The sequence below is a fragment of the Microcaecilia unicolor genome, chromosome 1 (assembly GCF_901765095.1).
Source record: "Microcaecilia unicolor chromosome 1, aMicUni1.1, whole genome shotgun sequence".
Lineage (NCBI taxonomy): Eukaryota > Metazoa > Chordata > Amphibia > Gymnophiona > Siphonopidae > Microcaecilia > Microcaecilia unicolor.
The window spans coordinates 97,423,144-97,438,337 of NC_044031.1; the positions used below are offsets into that span (position 1 = coordinate 97,423,144).

At 44.2% G+C, this 15,194-nt stretch overlaps 1 protein-coding gene across 3 annotated transcripts in view; it reads left to right on the forward strand.

Moving 5' to 3' along the window:
* Positions 1 to 15,194, forward strand: part of EPC1 (enhancer of polycomb homolog 1) — a 396,583-nt gene that overhangs the window by 293,092 nt on the left and 88,297 nt on the right. For all 3 annotated transcript variants that reach the window (XM_030199118.1, XM_030199129.1, XM_030199110.1), the window contains one exon: positions 11,211 to 11,390. In XM_030199118.1, coding sequence (XP_030054978.1) covers positions 11,211 to 11,390 — 180 coding nt within the window. The remainder of the gene's footprint in view (positions 1 to 11,210; positions 11,391 to 15,194) is intronic.

Sequence of the window (15,194 nt, forward strand, 5' to 3'; positions counted from 1 at the left end):
CTTTCGCATGGAGACCCTCCGCTCTGTTATAGCGGCAGTGAAGGCAGGAGAGTTCCTGGCATCCTTGGACTTCAAGGACGCGTACTTGCATATTCCCATCTGGCCTCCTCATCAACGCTTTTTGCGTTTTGCAGTACTGGCCGACACTTCCAGTTCAGAGCCCTCCCGTTCGGGTTGGCTACTGCTCCGCGGACCTTCTCCAAAGTAATGGTGGTCATCGCGGCCTTCCTGTGGAAGGAAGGAGTTCAAGTCCATTCTTATCTGGACGACTGGTTGATCCAAGCCCCTCTTATGCAGAGTGCGGCAAAGCTGTGAACCGGGTGGTTGCTCTTTCGAGCTCCCTGAGGTGGATCATCAACTGGGAGAAAAGCCAGCTGCGCCCGACTCAGTCCCTGGAGCATCTGGGAGTTCGATTCGACACCCAAGTGGACAGAGTGTTCCTGCCAGACAATTGGATTGTCAAGCTTCAGGCTCAGGTGGACTAGTTCCTCGTAGCCTCTCCTATTCGGACTTGGGACTATGTGCAGCTGTTGGGCTCTATGTCGGCCACGATGGATGTAGTGCCCTGGGCCAGGGCTCATATGAGACCACTTCGACAATCTCTGCTGCTGCGCTGGACTCCGATGTCTGAGGATTATGCTGTGCACCTTCCCTTGGACCCAGCAGTGCGCAAGGCGCTGAGCTGGTGGACGCAGACAGACAAGTTGTCTGCAGGAATGCCTCTGGTGATCCCGGAGTGGATTGTCGTCATGACGGACGCCTCTTTGTCGGGCTGGGGAGCCCACTTCTTGGGAAGGACAGCGCAGGGGCTCTGGTCTCCTGCAGAGGCAAAGTGGTCTATCAACCTCCTGGAACTCAGAGCCATTCGGTTGGCGTTTTTGGAGTTCATCCCGGTACTGGCGTTGAAGCCAGTACGGGCCCTGTTGGACAATGCCACGGCTGTGGTCTATGTCAACCGCCAGGGAGGTACCAAGAGCGCCCCTCTAGCCAAGGCAGCCATGAATCTATGCCAGTGGGCGGTAGCGAGCCTGGAGCAGCTGTCAGCAGCCCACATTGCCGGAGTCATGAATGTCAAGGCGGACTTCTCAGTCGCCATACCTTGGATCCCGGAGAGTGGCAGTTATCGGTTCAGGCGTTCTTGGATATCACGAAGCGCTGGGGCCAGCCGAGCCTAGATCTATGGGCGTCATCGGCCAGTTGCCAAGTGCCGCGCTTTTTCAGCAGAGGACGGGACCCTCGATCTCTGGGAGTAGATGCTCTCCTCTAACAGTGGCCAACACAAGAGCTTCTCTATATGTTCCCGCCCTGGCCCATGTTGGGCAGGGTGCTAGACCGATTGGCAAAGCATCCGGGCCGGATAATCCTGGTGGGGCTGCCAGTGGAGCAGGGTCTGTTACATCAGGGTCCCGTGGTGATGGAGGACCCTCCCCCTTTTGGGCTTACGGCCTGGCTATTGAGCGGCAGCGTCTGAGGAAGAAGGACTTCTCAGACAAGGTCATCGCCACTATGCTGAGAGCGAGGAAGCGCTCTACTTTTACTGCTTACGCCAGGGTTTGGCGTACCTTTGCAGCGTGGCGAAGCAGGCTCATTTTCTTCATTCACTGCTCCAATTTCTTCAGTGTTGGCATTCCTGCAAGAAGGTCTGGAGAAAGGCCTGTCGCTCAGTTCCCTTTAAGTCCAGGTAGCGGCCCTGGCTTGCTTCAGGGGCCGCCTGAAGGGTGCTTCCCTGGCTTCGTAGCCAGATGTGGTGCGTTTTCTCAAGGGAGTTAAGCACCTGCGCCCTCCTCTGCACTCAATGGTGCCTGCGTGGAATTTTAACCTGGTGCTCAGAGCATTACAGAAGCCGCCTTTTGAACCCTTGTTGAGGGCCTCTCTGAAAGACCTGACGTTGAAAGCAGTCTTTTTGGTGGCTATCACTTCAGCCAGAAGAGTTTCCGAGCTCCAGGCACTCTCATGTCGAGAGTCTTTTCTGCAGTTCACTGAGGCAGGAGTGACTATTCGCACAGTGCCTTCCTTCCTGCCCAAGATTGTTTCTCGCTTCCATGTGAATCAGCAGCTCTGTCTCCCTTCCTTTCGTAGGGAGGACTACCCAGAGGAGTACTCTGCTCTTAAATATCTGGATGTGAGACGAGTCATCATCAGATGCTTGGAAGTGACCAATGATTTCCGGAAATCGGATCATCTGTTTGTCCTGTTGGCAGGTCCTCGTAAGGGTCTGCAGGCTGCTAAGCCTCCAGTGGCAAGATGGGTCAAGGAAGTCATTGCCGCGGCTTATGTGGCGGCGGGGAAGGTGCCGCCTATCCAGCTGAAGGCTCACTCCACTAGAGCTCAGGCGGCCTCGATGGCAGAGGCCGGGTCCGTCTCCTTGGAAGAGATATGCAAGGCGGCAACTTGGGCATCGGCCCATACATTCTCCAAGCATTACCGCTTGACTGTGGCGGCACGGGCGGAGGCCCGGTGTGGAGCTTCAGTGTTGAGTTCAGGGATTACTATGTCCCGCCCTGGGTGAGTACTGCTTCGGTACATCCCACCAGTCTATGGATTGATCAGCTTGATGATATGGAAGGTAAAATTATGTATAATCATACCTGATAATTTTCTTTCCATTAATCATAGCTGATCAATCCATAGCCCCGCCCAGATATCTGTATGGTTTCTATTCTGGTTGCATTTCAGGTTCAAGTTTAGTCTTCAGTTACTTCAGGAAGACTTCGGGTTCAAGTTTTTTCACTTGGATTCTTCAAGAGTTGAGACGAGTTTGTGTTACAGTGAGCTGCTGCATTCCTCTCCCCTCCGTTTCACGGGGCTGGATTGAGACATAAATTCTGCCGGCACTCCCTCCCGCTTCGTGCGGTTGTAGGGCAGTTTTGTACCCCTCCCGCTTCGGCGGTGCTAGGGTCAGTCAGCTCCTCCCGCGGTTGCGGTTGCAGGATAAGCCAGATCCCCCCCGCATCGGCGGGTGTGGTGTCCCTCCCCCGCTCCACGGGGATGAGCTGGACGGATTCCCCTCCCCCACTTGTGTGGGGATGAGCTGGGTTAATTCCCCTCCCCCACTTGTGTGGGGATGAGCTGGGTTAATTCCCCTCCCCCGTTTCGGCGGTGGTGAGCTGGGCAGAGTGTCCCTTCGTGGGTGTAATTCTCTAAGTGCTGAGTCCTGCGGATGGAGCTTTGATATCGACATACTGAGGAGTTTCCGGCAGCACATGACCACATATAGGGAGGCAAAAGTTTGCTCTCTATCTCCACCTGCTGGTAGATGGACACAACCCACCAGTCTATGGATTGATCAGCTATGATTAATGGAAAGAAAATTATCAGGTATGATTATACATAATTTTACCTTCTGCTCCCAAAAATACTTTATCCTATGCAGATTATTCTGCTTTGAATTGAAGAGAATGATGAGAAATTATTTCAATCGGTGATGGGCTGTTTTGTTTGGGGGGCACGAAGGGCTAGAATCAGTTTCTAGAAGCTGACGCAGGGTAAAGAAAGGGGTAGCCTTGGTTTGCCAGACCTCCATCTGTACAGTGTAGCTACGTTTATGAGGTGGGTTTCCTGAGCTTCACATTAAGGGTTCAAGATACGTCACTGCTGGCCTGTTCGACAGTTGGACACGCCCTTACAGTGTAATGGCATACTCTCTCTAGGAACGTTGCAGAGGGACAAGAGTGGGAGTTTGCAATGGTTGTCTTGATCTACTGCAGAGGCTTTGGCATTGGTGGCGGGTGAACATAGGTAGGGGAAGAGACAATTGGGCAATCCTTCCTATCAGAAACAACCCAGGTTTTTCTCCCAGGACTAAGTGGAGGCTGAAGGAACAGTTTGGCAAAAGCCACTATTTTGAGTCAATGTGCAGAAGTAGACTCGGGGGGAATATTTCCTACATTTGAAAAATTCAACGAAGGCTGGGGTGCACCATAACAGTTTTATGCCTATCTTCAACTCAGACATTGCTACCTGAGAAAACATATGAAGGAGCCCCAGGAGGGTAACATTTTCGAAGATTGACAATTTTTTTATACCTCCCAATATCACTGAACTTGGTCTTCATTTGGGTAGGGAGGAGCAAGAGGAGAAATTCTTAGCCTCTCTTGCTCGGAGGTGGTCAGTGAATCTGGGGGAGGTTTAATGATAGCTCATAATATGCAGGAATGTTTTTTGATAGCTGCCTATCGCTCCAGAAGCGTGCAATTACAGGAAATGCAATTTAAAATACTACACAGAACATATATAATATAACCAGATATGAGGGGGCAAATGCTGGGCTGTGGGATGGAGAAAAGTGTGTGAGGTAAGCTGTTGAACTGGGAACTTATGGGATGCAGCATCCAGTGAGGGCTCTGACTGTTTTTAATTTATCCAGAACGTGTTAGAATATTTGGAAGGAGCTCCCACTTCTAAATTTCAAAGGAAATATTACAGCATACAGCAAAAACCTTCATAAGATCGATTACCATGAGCAATACTAATCTCCTTCCTGAATTATCAACAAAGGAGGTAGTATATCAGATCGCTTAGTATTAGGCAAGTGATCACATTTCAAAGATCGTGCCCTAGCCATAGTTAAGAAATGAAAAGAACTAGCAGCATATAAGAAGAAAGTTCAACGGTATAGTCTTTAATATGCATAGTGCTCCATACATTACATAGGAGGAGAAATTAGGTCTTTACCTGCTAATTTTTCTTCCTTTAGTTCTACCAGACCAGTCCAGAACCCGTGAGTAATGCTTATCGACAAGCTAATGGAGACAGACCACGGACTTGTGTGGTCTGCCCTGTATGGGCACTATGCAGCCATAGGTCTTCAGTATTTAGAATGACAAAGTGATAGAGATCATTTACTTTTCATCAGAATTGTAGAATTAGCAGCATCTCTCTTAACGTATAAATCCTAAATAACTTTCAGAAAAAAATGTTTAATATAAAATTAAGCTTTTTAAAAAATAGTTTTTATTAACAATCCAGAAAAAGTCTGCACAGAGGCATGACAACAACACAGAATAGTAGACTTGCAGCCAGATGCACTAAAGTTAACAAGCCATTAACGAGCAAGTAGTAAACCCTGGCATGCACTAAATACTTTTTTCCGACGATGGTAGCAGCTAACGAAAACGGAATGCAGATGAGCAAATTGTGTAGAAACCCCTATTGTGATGAGATGCACTAACCTTTTCCGATTGCCTTAATGCTGGAAAATGGTGGAAAATCTAACGAGAGGTCTGTACCTCTTGTTGGGGCTGCGCGGGATTGGAAAACTTCATAAAATGTAAAAAAAAAATTGGGGGGGGGGGGGGGGGCAAAAACGGCCAAGTGCTCGTCATGGACGGCCATTATGGGAGTGCTCCACCCGAAAAACAGCCCAAGTGCTGAAATCAAACAGGCTCCGGTGCGGCAGGCTCTTTTTTGGACCCCGGAATAATAAACTTCATTTTTGGCCGTGCTTTACTCAGCTGAGAGACCTGGAAGTCTCTGAGCCAATCACAGTGAAGCACTGCCAAAAAAGACGTTTTTATTAAGGGGGCCAAAATAGACATTTTTTGGATGGGCGCCCATTTTGGTCGCCTTTCCCCTTTGCAATAATAAAAACGTCTTTTTTTGGCAGTGCATCTCTCAGCTGAGAGTCCTGGAAGTAAGGGAGGGACATTCAAGTAAGTAGAGTTGTGGCTGAGTGGTTAGAGCACTGGTCTTGTAATCCAGAGGTGGCGGGTTCAAATCCCACTAACAGTTTTGTTAAAAAAATAAAAAAGGATGAGTACTTGGATTTTTTTTTCCACTTTTTTTTAAGTTGGATGAAGTCTTTATTGAACATTTATCAAAACAGCATAACAAAATACAGCACTCCAGAACAAGTAAGTAATAGCATAACTGATCAGCTCCAGGTCTCTCTCAGCCAATCCCAGTGCATTTAGCTGTTACTAAACGCGCTGCGATTGGCTGAGACCTGGAGGGAGGGACATCCAAAAAGTTTTGATTTGTGTCCTCTCGCGTCCCGATTTTCTGGGCTGGAAGGCTCCTCCGTATCGTCAGGTTAGTTTTTATTCTCTTGCCTCTGAACTGTACATTAGCTTTGTAGCCTGTAAAAAGAACGTCTTTTTAGAGGGAGTTTTTTTTAATAATAAAGGACGTCCTTGGCATGCGCAGAGCAGCCAGCATAATGCTTGGCTTCTCTGCGCATGCTCGTCCGGCTGATTGACCGACTGTTTAACGATGGAATAGAGAATGCAAGTGAGCTACAACGAGCAGCTCATTTGCATTCCTATTCCTTGACGCATGCCTGTTCCTTACGGATTTGCTAAGGGAATCGGTAAGGGATTGATTAGTGCATCTAGCCCATAGAGACAATATGACATGATAGTTATCTCATCCAAGTCTCTTGACCAGAAAAACAATAGCCACCATCGTCTTCTCTTTCCCAGGCAGAGTCTTCAATGCCCAGGAGGTGGAGAAAGTAAACAAAATAATAAAGTAACACAACCATCAGGATGAAAAACCAGTGCAAACCATTTCTGAAAGTTTTCCTTTACCCAAGCCCCTTTTCCTCTCCCATTTAGCCCACCCTCCAGCTCTCCCCAGTCATAAAGATGAGCAATTATGCCACAGATTCCAGTAGCTCCTCTTCCTATTTCTATGACCATGCTATTCCCCACACAGATCCTATTGGGCCATTTCTTTCATACGTGCAACATTGGTGGAACTTAATTGGTGGAACTTAATTTGTCCACATATGCATTATGTGCCATGTTGCCCAGCAGCAAGACAAATTTACGTAGTTTTTGAGATGAACTCTGCTCCACTAACACTTTTATGACCCATAACTAATACTGTGTAAGTCCACTGCACTTGCATCTGCAACATCAGACATCAAGGCAGTTTGATGTCTAATTGATCTGTAGGCCGTAGAACAAGAGACAAGACAAAAACATAAAAGGAAGAGTGAGAATAGCACAACATAATATAAGCAATAGCCATAGAGACACAATGAATGAAGAAATTTTTTTAAATCATGCCACAGTAAGGAAGTGAAAATATCCTATTGATCAATAAATTAATCAAAAGCCTGATTGAAGAACCATGTTTTCAAATTTGTGTTAAATTTTGGCAGAGAGGGAATAGATGGTAAGTCGGGTGTTTTCTGGTGCAGCGCTCCCTCATTATGAAGTAGTCTCCTGTGAAATGTCAAATTGAAGACGAACCGTAGAGGGAATCATCAAATGATGAGTTAGAAGATCTCCGATCGACAAGGATGATGTGGAATCAAAAGAGAAGCTACACAAAATGGTGTTGTTGATAAACTTGATGAGCAAGTAACAATATCGTATAACGAATCCAAAAGCTTACTGGAAGCCAATGTTCAAATAAAAACGGAGAAACATGATCATATTTTCTGACATAAAATAACTTCACTGCCACATTTAGAGTAAGCTGTAACAATGAATTTGATATAAAGGTAAACCAATTAAGATAGAATTACAGTAATCTAGTCTAGTAAGGACCAAAGCATGAAGTGTATCTTTATTATTGAGATATGGCTGAAGAGATCTAATTTTGAGAAGCATAAACATTGATTTACCTTCAAATGAAGTACACATACTAGATCCTGACTTGTCTGTGCCGTTTTTGGCACAGACTGTAGAGATGTCTCTGACATTGGCCTTAATTCCCAGCTATTGGATTTTCCGTTGAAGCCTACTCCAGTCCAGGAGAAGTCTGCCTAGCACTGTTCTTCTGCCGGCTGAGCACCTCTAAGTTTTGTTTTGGGGGTTCCCCCCCCCCCCCCCCCATCCTCTTTCTATGTATGGACTGTGTGGATTCACTCTTTTTGTCTCCACTGGGAGGGCGTCTAGGCATCTACCACACTCTTCATGAAAACATGCTTCCTGATGTTCCTTCCAAGTCTTACCACCTTCTTCCTCAATTCATGTCCTCTGGTTCTGTAGTTTTCCTGTCTCTGGAAAAAAAATGTGTATATTAAGACCTTTATCTTCACTAGGGGAAAGAGTATCCACTAACAATACCCACAAAATATATATTTATTTTTGTTACATTTGTACCCTGCGCTTTCCCACTCATGGCAGGCTCAGTGCGGTTTACATATTATATACTTATTTGTACCTGGGGCAGTGGAGGGTTAAGTGACTTGCCCAGAGTCACAAGGAGCTGCCTGTGCCTGAAGTGGGAATCAAACTCAGTTCCTCAGTTCCCCAGGACCAGAGTCCACCACCCTAACCATTAGGCCACTCTTCCACTCCACTTAGCAAAACTTCATCTAATGTAAGCACATAAGTGATCAGGAGGAAAAAGCTTCAAGAAGCTCCTCTTCAATCCACAATAGTGTTAAGAGAGCTAGGACTTATTCATCATAGGCAAAAAAACCTCCCAAGTTTTAATTTTTAGTATGTATAGTATATGGCCTCATTGACCATGTTATTAAAGTTCGAGTGACACCAATATCAGTAGGCACTTAGCTTGGAGAGTTGAAGCACACTGTTATCCTGTCTATTCTTATCTCTTCTATTTTGATGACCGTGGTCAATGTTGGCCCCGTTTTGCCAATGCTGTGTCAGAACCACTAGTCAAATTGTAGAAGTCCATTCAGTATGCTGATGGTTGCAGGAAGGGCCCTGAGACATTCACCTTAATTACTCTCTCCTGAACTGTGCTTATCAGCAGCCTCTTGCTACCTGTCTCATACATCTTTGATTTCTACACCCCAGGTGCATTACTCTGCAGTTCTGCACATTAAAATTTAACTGCCAGACCTTAGATCGTACTTCTGACTTACTTCTCATGTTTTTTTACTCCCTCTGGGATGTCCACTTTATGGCTAATCTTTGTGTCCTCAAGGAAAAGCTTGTCTTCAGCAATGTCACAAATATATTAAATAGAATTTATTATGAAAGTACTCACCATATCTCCCATGAACTAGTCATTTGAGGAAATTTCCTGAATAATGTGGTATGAATCTAATGCTGGAGCTTAGTATTCAAAGCCCTAGCACTGTTACGTTGAGGAGTTTTAGGGCAATACTGAATGTTTTAGGCAACTGATGCACCATTATTAGACACGTCTCACTCAAACGATTAGTGCCTATTGTGGAGGCTCCATCAATCTTCTACTACTACTACTATTTATCATTTCTACAGCGCTGTCTTTGTCCGTCCATCTGTATGTATAAGTTTGTGCAGGAAGTATAATGAACAGTCAGACATATGTTCATGCCACAAGGATTTCAAGCCCTGAAGCATTAGAAAAGGGGGGAAGACTGATTGCTGTGGTGAAGTGCAACGTTGTGTGCCAGCAGGGACCCAACTCCAGTCAATAGAAGGAGAGCAAAAGCCACTGCAATGCCTGCTGGTAGGGATTCAACCCCCACCAACACACACAGACAGAAAGAGCCACTGCAGCAGATGACGTCCTACTGCTGTCTGCCTGAAAACGCCATTTCTGCAAAAGAGAGGAAGAGCTGCAGTATCTGGTGGGGTTTGGGCTGAAAAGTTCTTCCATGGCAATAGTGATGAAGACTATGAAGTGGGAAAAAAGTTGAAATAGCTGGGGGCAGTGGGAGGAAATGGTGTGAGCAGAGAATTGGGGCAGAGAAAAGGGTGCAAGATTAAAAAGGGGAGAGGACAGAGGTTTGACAACCCTGATCTATATATACGTATCCTACCACTCATAATAACATAGTAAATGACTGCAGATAAAGACCTCTACGGTCCATCCAGTCTGCCCAACAAGATAAACTCATTTTACATGGTATGTGATACCTTATATGTATACCCAAGTTTGATTTGTCCTTGCCTTTCTCAGAGCACAGACCGTAGAAGTCTGCCTAGTACTGTTCTTGTACTGAGTTCTGAAGCTAACATCGAAGCCCCTTAAAATTTACACTCCAGCCCATCCCTATCCAGTCACGATCAGGGCGTAGAACGTAGAAGTCTGCCCAGCTCCCATTTTGTTTCCAATTACCGGCGTCGCCACCCAATCTCCGCTAAGATTCCACAAAACCATTCCTAAATAGGATTCCTTTGTGTTTATCCCACGCATGTTTAAATTCCATTACCATTTTCATCTCCACCACCTCCAGCGGGAGGGTATTCCACATATCCACCACCCTCTCTGTGAAAAAATACTTCGTGACATTAGTCCTGAGTTTGCCGCCCTTCAACCTCAATTCATGTCCTCTAGTTCTACCGCCTTCCCGTCTCCGGAAAAGGTTCCGGATTAATACCTTTCAAATATTTGAACATCTATATCATATCACCCCTGTTTCTCCTTTCCTCCAAGGTGTACATGTTCAGGTCAGCAAGTCTCTCTTCATACAGTTTGCAGTGCAAATCCCATACCATTTTCGTAGCTTTTCTTTGCACCGCTTAATACCCTTCATCTAGCACCCCCATGCACTCACCCAAATAGCCATACAGCCCACACTTAAGTATGTGTGTTCTCACTGATTCCCCCCCACAGGAATGCTTAAGTCTATGAATTGATGAAAAGGAAATACACCATTGTCACACTGCATATGTACAGTTTTCAACTTATTTTGATTTATAATTTCAATACATAATTGTTTTTTTATTAGCCTGTTACTTAATTTGATTTTCCTTCCATTTTCATTTGGGGGATTATAGGGAACTAATTGTAATTTTTGTGAATTGTTCCTCTTACAAGTTATGAGGATTTATTTAGTTTACTTGTTACATAACTTCTGTATTCACAATATGCCCTATACCTATCATCTTGGTAATGCTTGTGTGTGAAAAGTGCGTAAATTACTAATCTGCTTCAGTTTTTTTTAATCTACAAAATGAAGCTATTTAATAATTAATCCAACATACTGTCTTTTTTTTTATTCTGGCCCTATTATATTAGAATATAAAATCCCAGAGGATTTTATTTTCACTATATTTGTGTCATTTGTACAGAGCTTACAGTAAGTAGGTACCTGAGGCAGTAGAAGATAGTGACTTTCCCAGGGATAGAAGTGTCACTGGCAAGACCTGAATTTAAACAGGTCTCTCACTTTGTCAAATGTGCTCCATTAGACAAACCTCTTTAACCTGAAGCTGCATTTTATCCTCTTTATTTTGATCTGTTGTTTCATACCAGACCTCTGGGGAAAATACTATTAAGCAATGTTGTGCATACTATTTTTTGTTGTTCTTGTTGACTGGCCTTTTAAAGTAATGACAGTTTATATTATGTTACAGCAAGAAAAGGCTGATGTCATACGACCAAAAAGGAAATATGAGAAGAAGCCCAAAGTCTTACCCTCCCCTGCTGTTCCTGCTGCTGCTCAACAGACAAGTCCTACTGCACTAACAGTCTTTAATGCTAAAGACTTAAATCAGTATGACTTTCCCAGCTCAGATGAAGAACCACTTTCACAAGTATGTCTGTTATTTATTACATCTATTACTATAGATCAGGGTAGTAGATTTTTTTTTAATGCAGTGTTAGATATGAACATAATTTGATAAGTTGACACATCAAGCACTTAAGAGCCTGGGAGTTATACCAAATACTCCCATGTGTGAGTAGGCAAAACATTTATATATATATATATATATATATATATATATATATATATAGTAGCATCAGGGGTAATTGAACTGAACTGCAGGTCTTTTTTTTTTTTTCTTTAATGAACAGCTGGTGTAGTTTGTCACCTTTATTAATATAGTAAATGACTGCCAAAAAAGGTCAGTCAGCCAGTGTGGTCTGTCCAGTTATTTCTGACCATGCTGCTAAAGATAAATCCCAACTACCAGCCATAGAACCTGACCACTTGTAAGGCATCACTCAGAATTTACTCAAATGGCATATCAGTTATAAAGTGATGATAATGCTATCATAAAGCCTAGAGATGTAGTGAGGACCCAGCCAAAGAAGCTTGGTCTTTCTCTTGTTTAATTTCAAATGATATAGTGGAAAACTGGGTCTGTTCTTATCAAAGCATTGTTGCACTAATAAAATTTCATTAAATGATGTTTGTAACACAGGTACATAAGTACATAAGTAGTGCCATACTGGGAAAGACCAAAGGTCCATCTAGCCCAGCATCCTGTCACCGACAGTGGCCAATCCAGGTCAAGGGCACCTGGCACGCTCCCCAAACGTAAAAACATTCCAGACAAGTTATACCTAAAAATGAGGAATTTTTTCAGTCCATTTAATAGCGGTCTATGGACTTGTCCTTTAGGAATCTATCCAACCCCTTTTTAAACTCCGTCAAGCTAACCGCCCGTACCACGTTCTCCGGCAATGAATTCCAGAGTCTAATTACACGTTGGGTGAAGAAAATTTTCTCCGATTCGTTTAAATTTACCACACTGTAGCTTCAACTCATGCCCTCTAGTCCTAGTATTTTTGGATAGCGTGAACAGTCGCTTCACATCCACCCGATCCATTCCACTCATTATTTTATACACTTCTATCATATCTCCCCTCAGCCGTCTCTTCTCCAAGCTGAAAAGCCCTAGCCTTCTCAGCCTCTCTTCATAGGAAAGTCGTCCCATCCCCACTATCATTTTCGTCGCCCTTCGCTGTACCTTTTCCAATTCTACTATATCTTTTTGAGATACGGAGACCAGTACTGAACACAATACTCCAGGTGCGGTCGCACCATGGAGCGATACAACGCATTATAACATCCGCACACCTGGACTCCATACCCTTCCTAATAACACCCAACATTCTATTCGCTTTCCTAGCCGCAGCAGCACACTGAGCAGAAGGTTTCAGCGTATCATCGACGACGACACCCAGATCCCTTTCTTGATCCGTAACTCCTAACGCGGAACCTTGCAAGACGTAGCTATAATTCGGGTTCCTCTTACCCACATGCATCACTTTGCACTTGTCAACATTGAACTTCATCTGCCACTTGCACGCCCATTCTCCCAGTCTCGCAAGGTCCTCCTGTAATCGTTCACATTCCTCCTGCGACTTGACGACCCTGAATAATTTTGTGTCATCGGCGAATTTAATTACTCACTAGTTATTCCCATCTCTAGGTCATTTATAAATACATTAAAAAGCAACGGACCCAGCACAGACCCCTGCGGGACCCCACTAACTACCCTCCTCCACTGAGAATACTGGCCACGCAATCCTACTCTCTGCTTCCTATCTTTCAACCAGTTCTTAAGCCATAATATACCCTACCTCCGATTCCATGACTCTGCAATTTCTTCAGGAGTCTTTCGTGCGGCACTTTGTCAAACGCCTTCTGAAAATCCAGATATACAATATCAACCGGCTCCCCATTGTCCACATGTTTGCTTACCCCCTCAAAAAAATGCATTAGATTGGTGAGGCAAGACTTCCCTTCACTAAATCCGTGCTGACTTTGTCTCATCAGTCCATGTTTTTGTATATGCTCTGCAATTTTATTCTTAATAATAGCCTCCACCATCTTGCCCGGCACCGACGTCAGACTCACCGGTCTATAATTTCCCGGATCTCCTCTGGAACCTTTCTTAAAAATCGGAGTAACATTGGCTACCCTCCAGTCTTCCGGTATTACACTCGATTTTAGGGACAGATTGCATATTTCTAACAGTAGCTGTATAGTGTCTGTATAACAGTAGTGTCTGTATAACTACACAAGCTTATTCCTGACTTCAAAAGACCCTCAATAAAAGAACTCAAGACATTATTAGACATAATAGGAGATAGCAAGGATCCTTGGGGAACCCCACAGATGGCCTTCCATGATTCAGAATGCCTTAGCTCTTAAGTTCTATTTGTCAAGAAACCATTAAACCATCTCAAAACATCTGGTATTCCTAGTTCACTTATCTTCATCAACAGAAGAGTTTAATCTACTAACTCAAAGGCTAAAGATAGTTGGAATTGCTTAATAATTACCTTTTTACCTTTGAATAGTAAAATTTTGATTTCAAGTTTATTTTCATTTAGTATACCGTACCATAGGCATATACCGTCCGAGCGGTTCACTATACAACAAAACTGAGAGAAAGAAAAGTACTACAATATAGATAGAATAGTGAAATGGATACCAATGTTCCCAGTAAAGTCTCTGTATTGGTATTTTATTTTTAAAGGTAGCTTATGTAAAATGACCTGGTGGCCTCAGTTCCGTTCCCAGGGATTGTGTGTATTAGTAAAAGTGTCATTCTTTACTGTTCATGCCAGACCAGTGGCTTTTATTCCCTCTACCTGCAGGTGTAGCCAGAGAAAAACAGCTCAGAGCTGATTTCATGCCCCTTAAAAGGGAGTATTGCTACCTTCAGTTCTTGAATATTTATGTGGCTCCAACAGATGGTGCAAATTTGTAGCCTGGTGCAGCGACTATATATAGGCAAAATAGTAGCTCCTGGGAAGGCTATGGGCTCAGACCCTGGTGGAGCATAGATTAAGTGTGAGGGATGCTGTGGACAACAATCCTTTTGCAGCTGATTCCCTCCCCGCCCCCCAAGGGAATAGACTTAGGGCTAGAATTGGTGGAGGCTAGTCTACACACAGCCCAGGGTGACTTGGTTTGTGGCTGCAGTGCCTACTGGCTACAGGGCCCAGGGATATGAAACCTGGTGGTGCCAATACCCCCCCCCCCCCCCCCCCCCCAAAAAAAAAAAAAAAATCCTTGTAGGTTTTGTGGCTGCAGTATCAACTATCTTCCCCTGCTCTTGGGAGGAGACCAGCCTGTTTGACTGAGATTTAAGATTGGATTTTCCGGCAAGATCCTTGCGCTCTTCCAGCAAAAATCTTCTTGAAGTTCCTGCCTTTAAACAGCTATAGCTTGAAGAATATCTTTCTTTGGTTTTTTGTGTGGCTAGTCCTACTTTATGGAACTCTACCAAACCAGCTAGATTGAACAATTACTTTCTAAAATTCAAATGATTAAAGGCATACCTATTTCAGGATGCTCACCGTGATATTTTATAGTGATACTTTGATTATGGAGCTTTTTAATTATGATTTGTTTTTTTGTGTGTATATTGGATATTGCCTTACTGTGTTGTTGTTTTTGTGTGTGTGTGTGTGCTGTATTATGTATACTTTAATTTGAACCCACATAAAAGGTTAAGTTAGAGCGGGATGTAAAGTTTTTAAATAAAATTCAGGGGATCTCATGTCACCATAAAGGAGAGCAGACACTGACTCATGGTGCTTCTGAGCTCACCCTCCTAAGTCAGTTCCCAAACCTGTCAGTTGAGTCAAGACAGCGC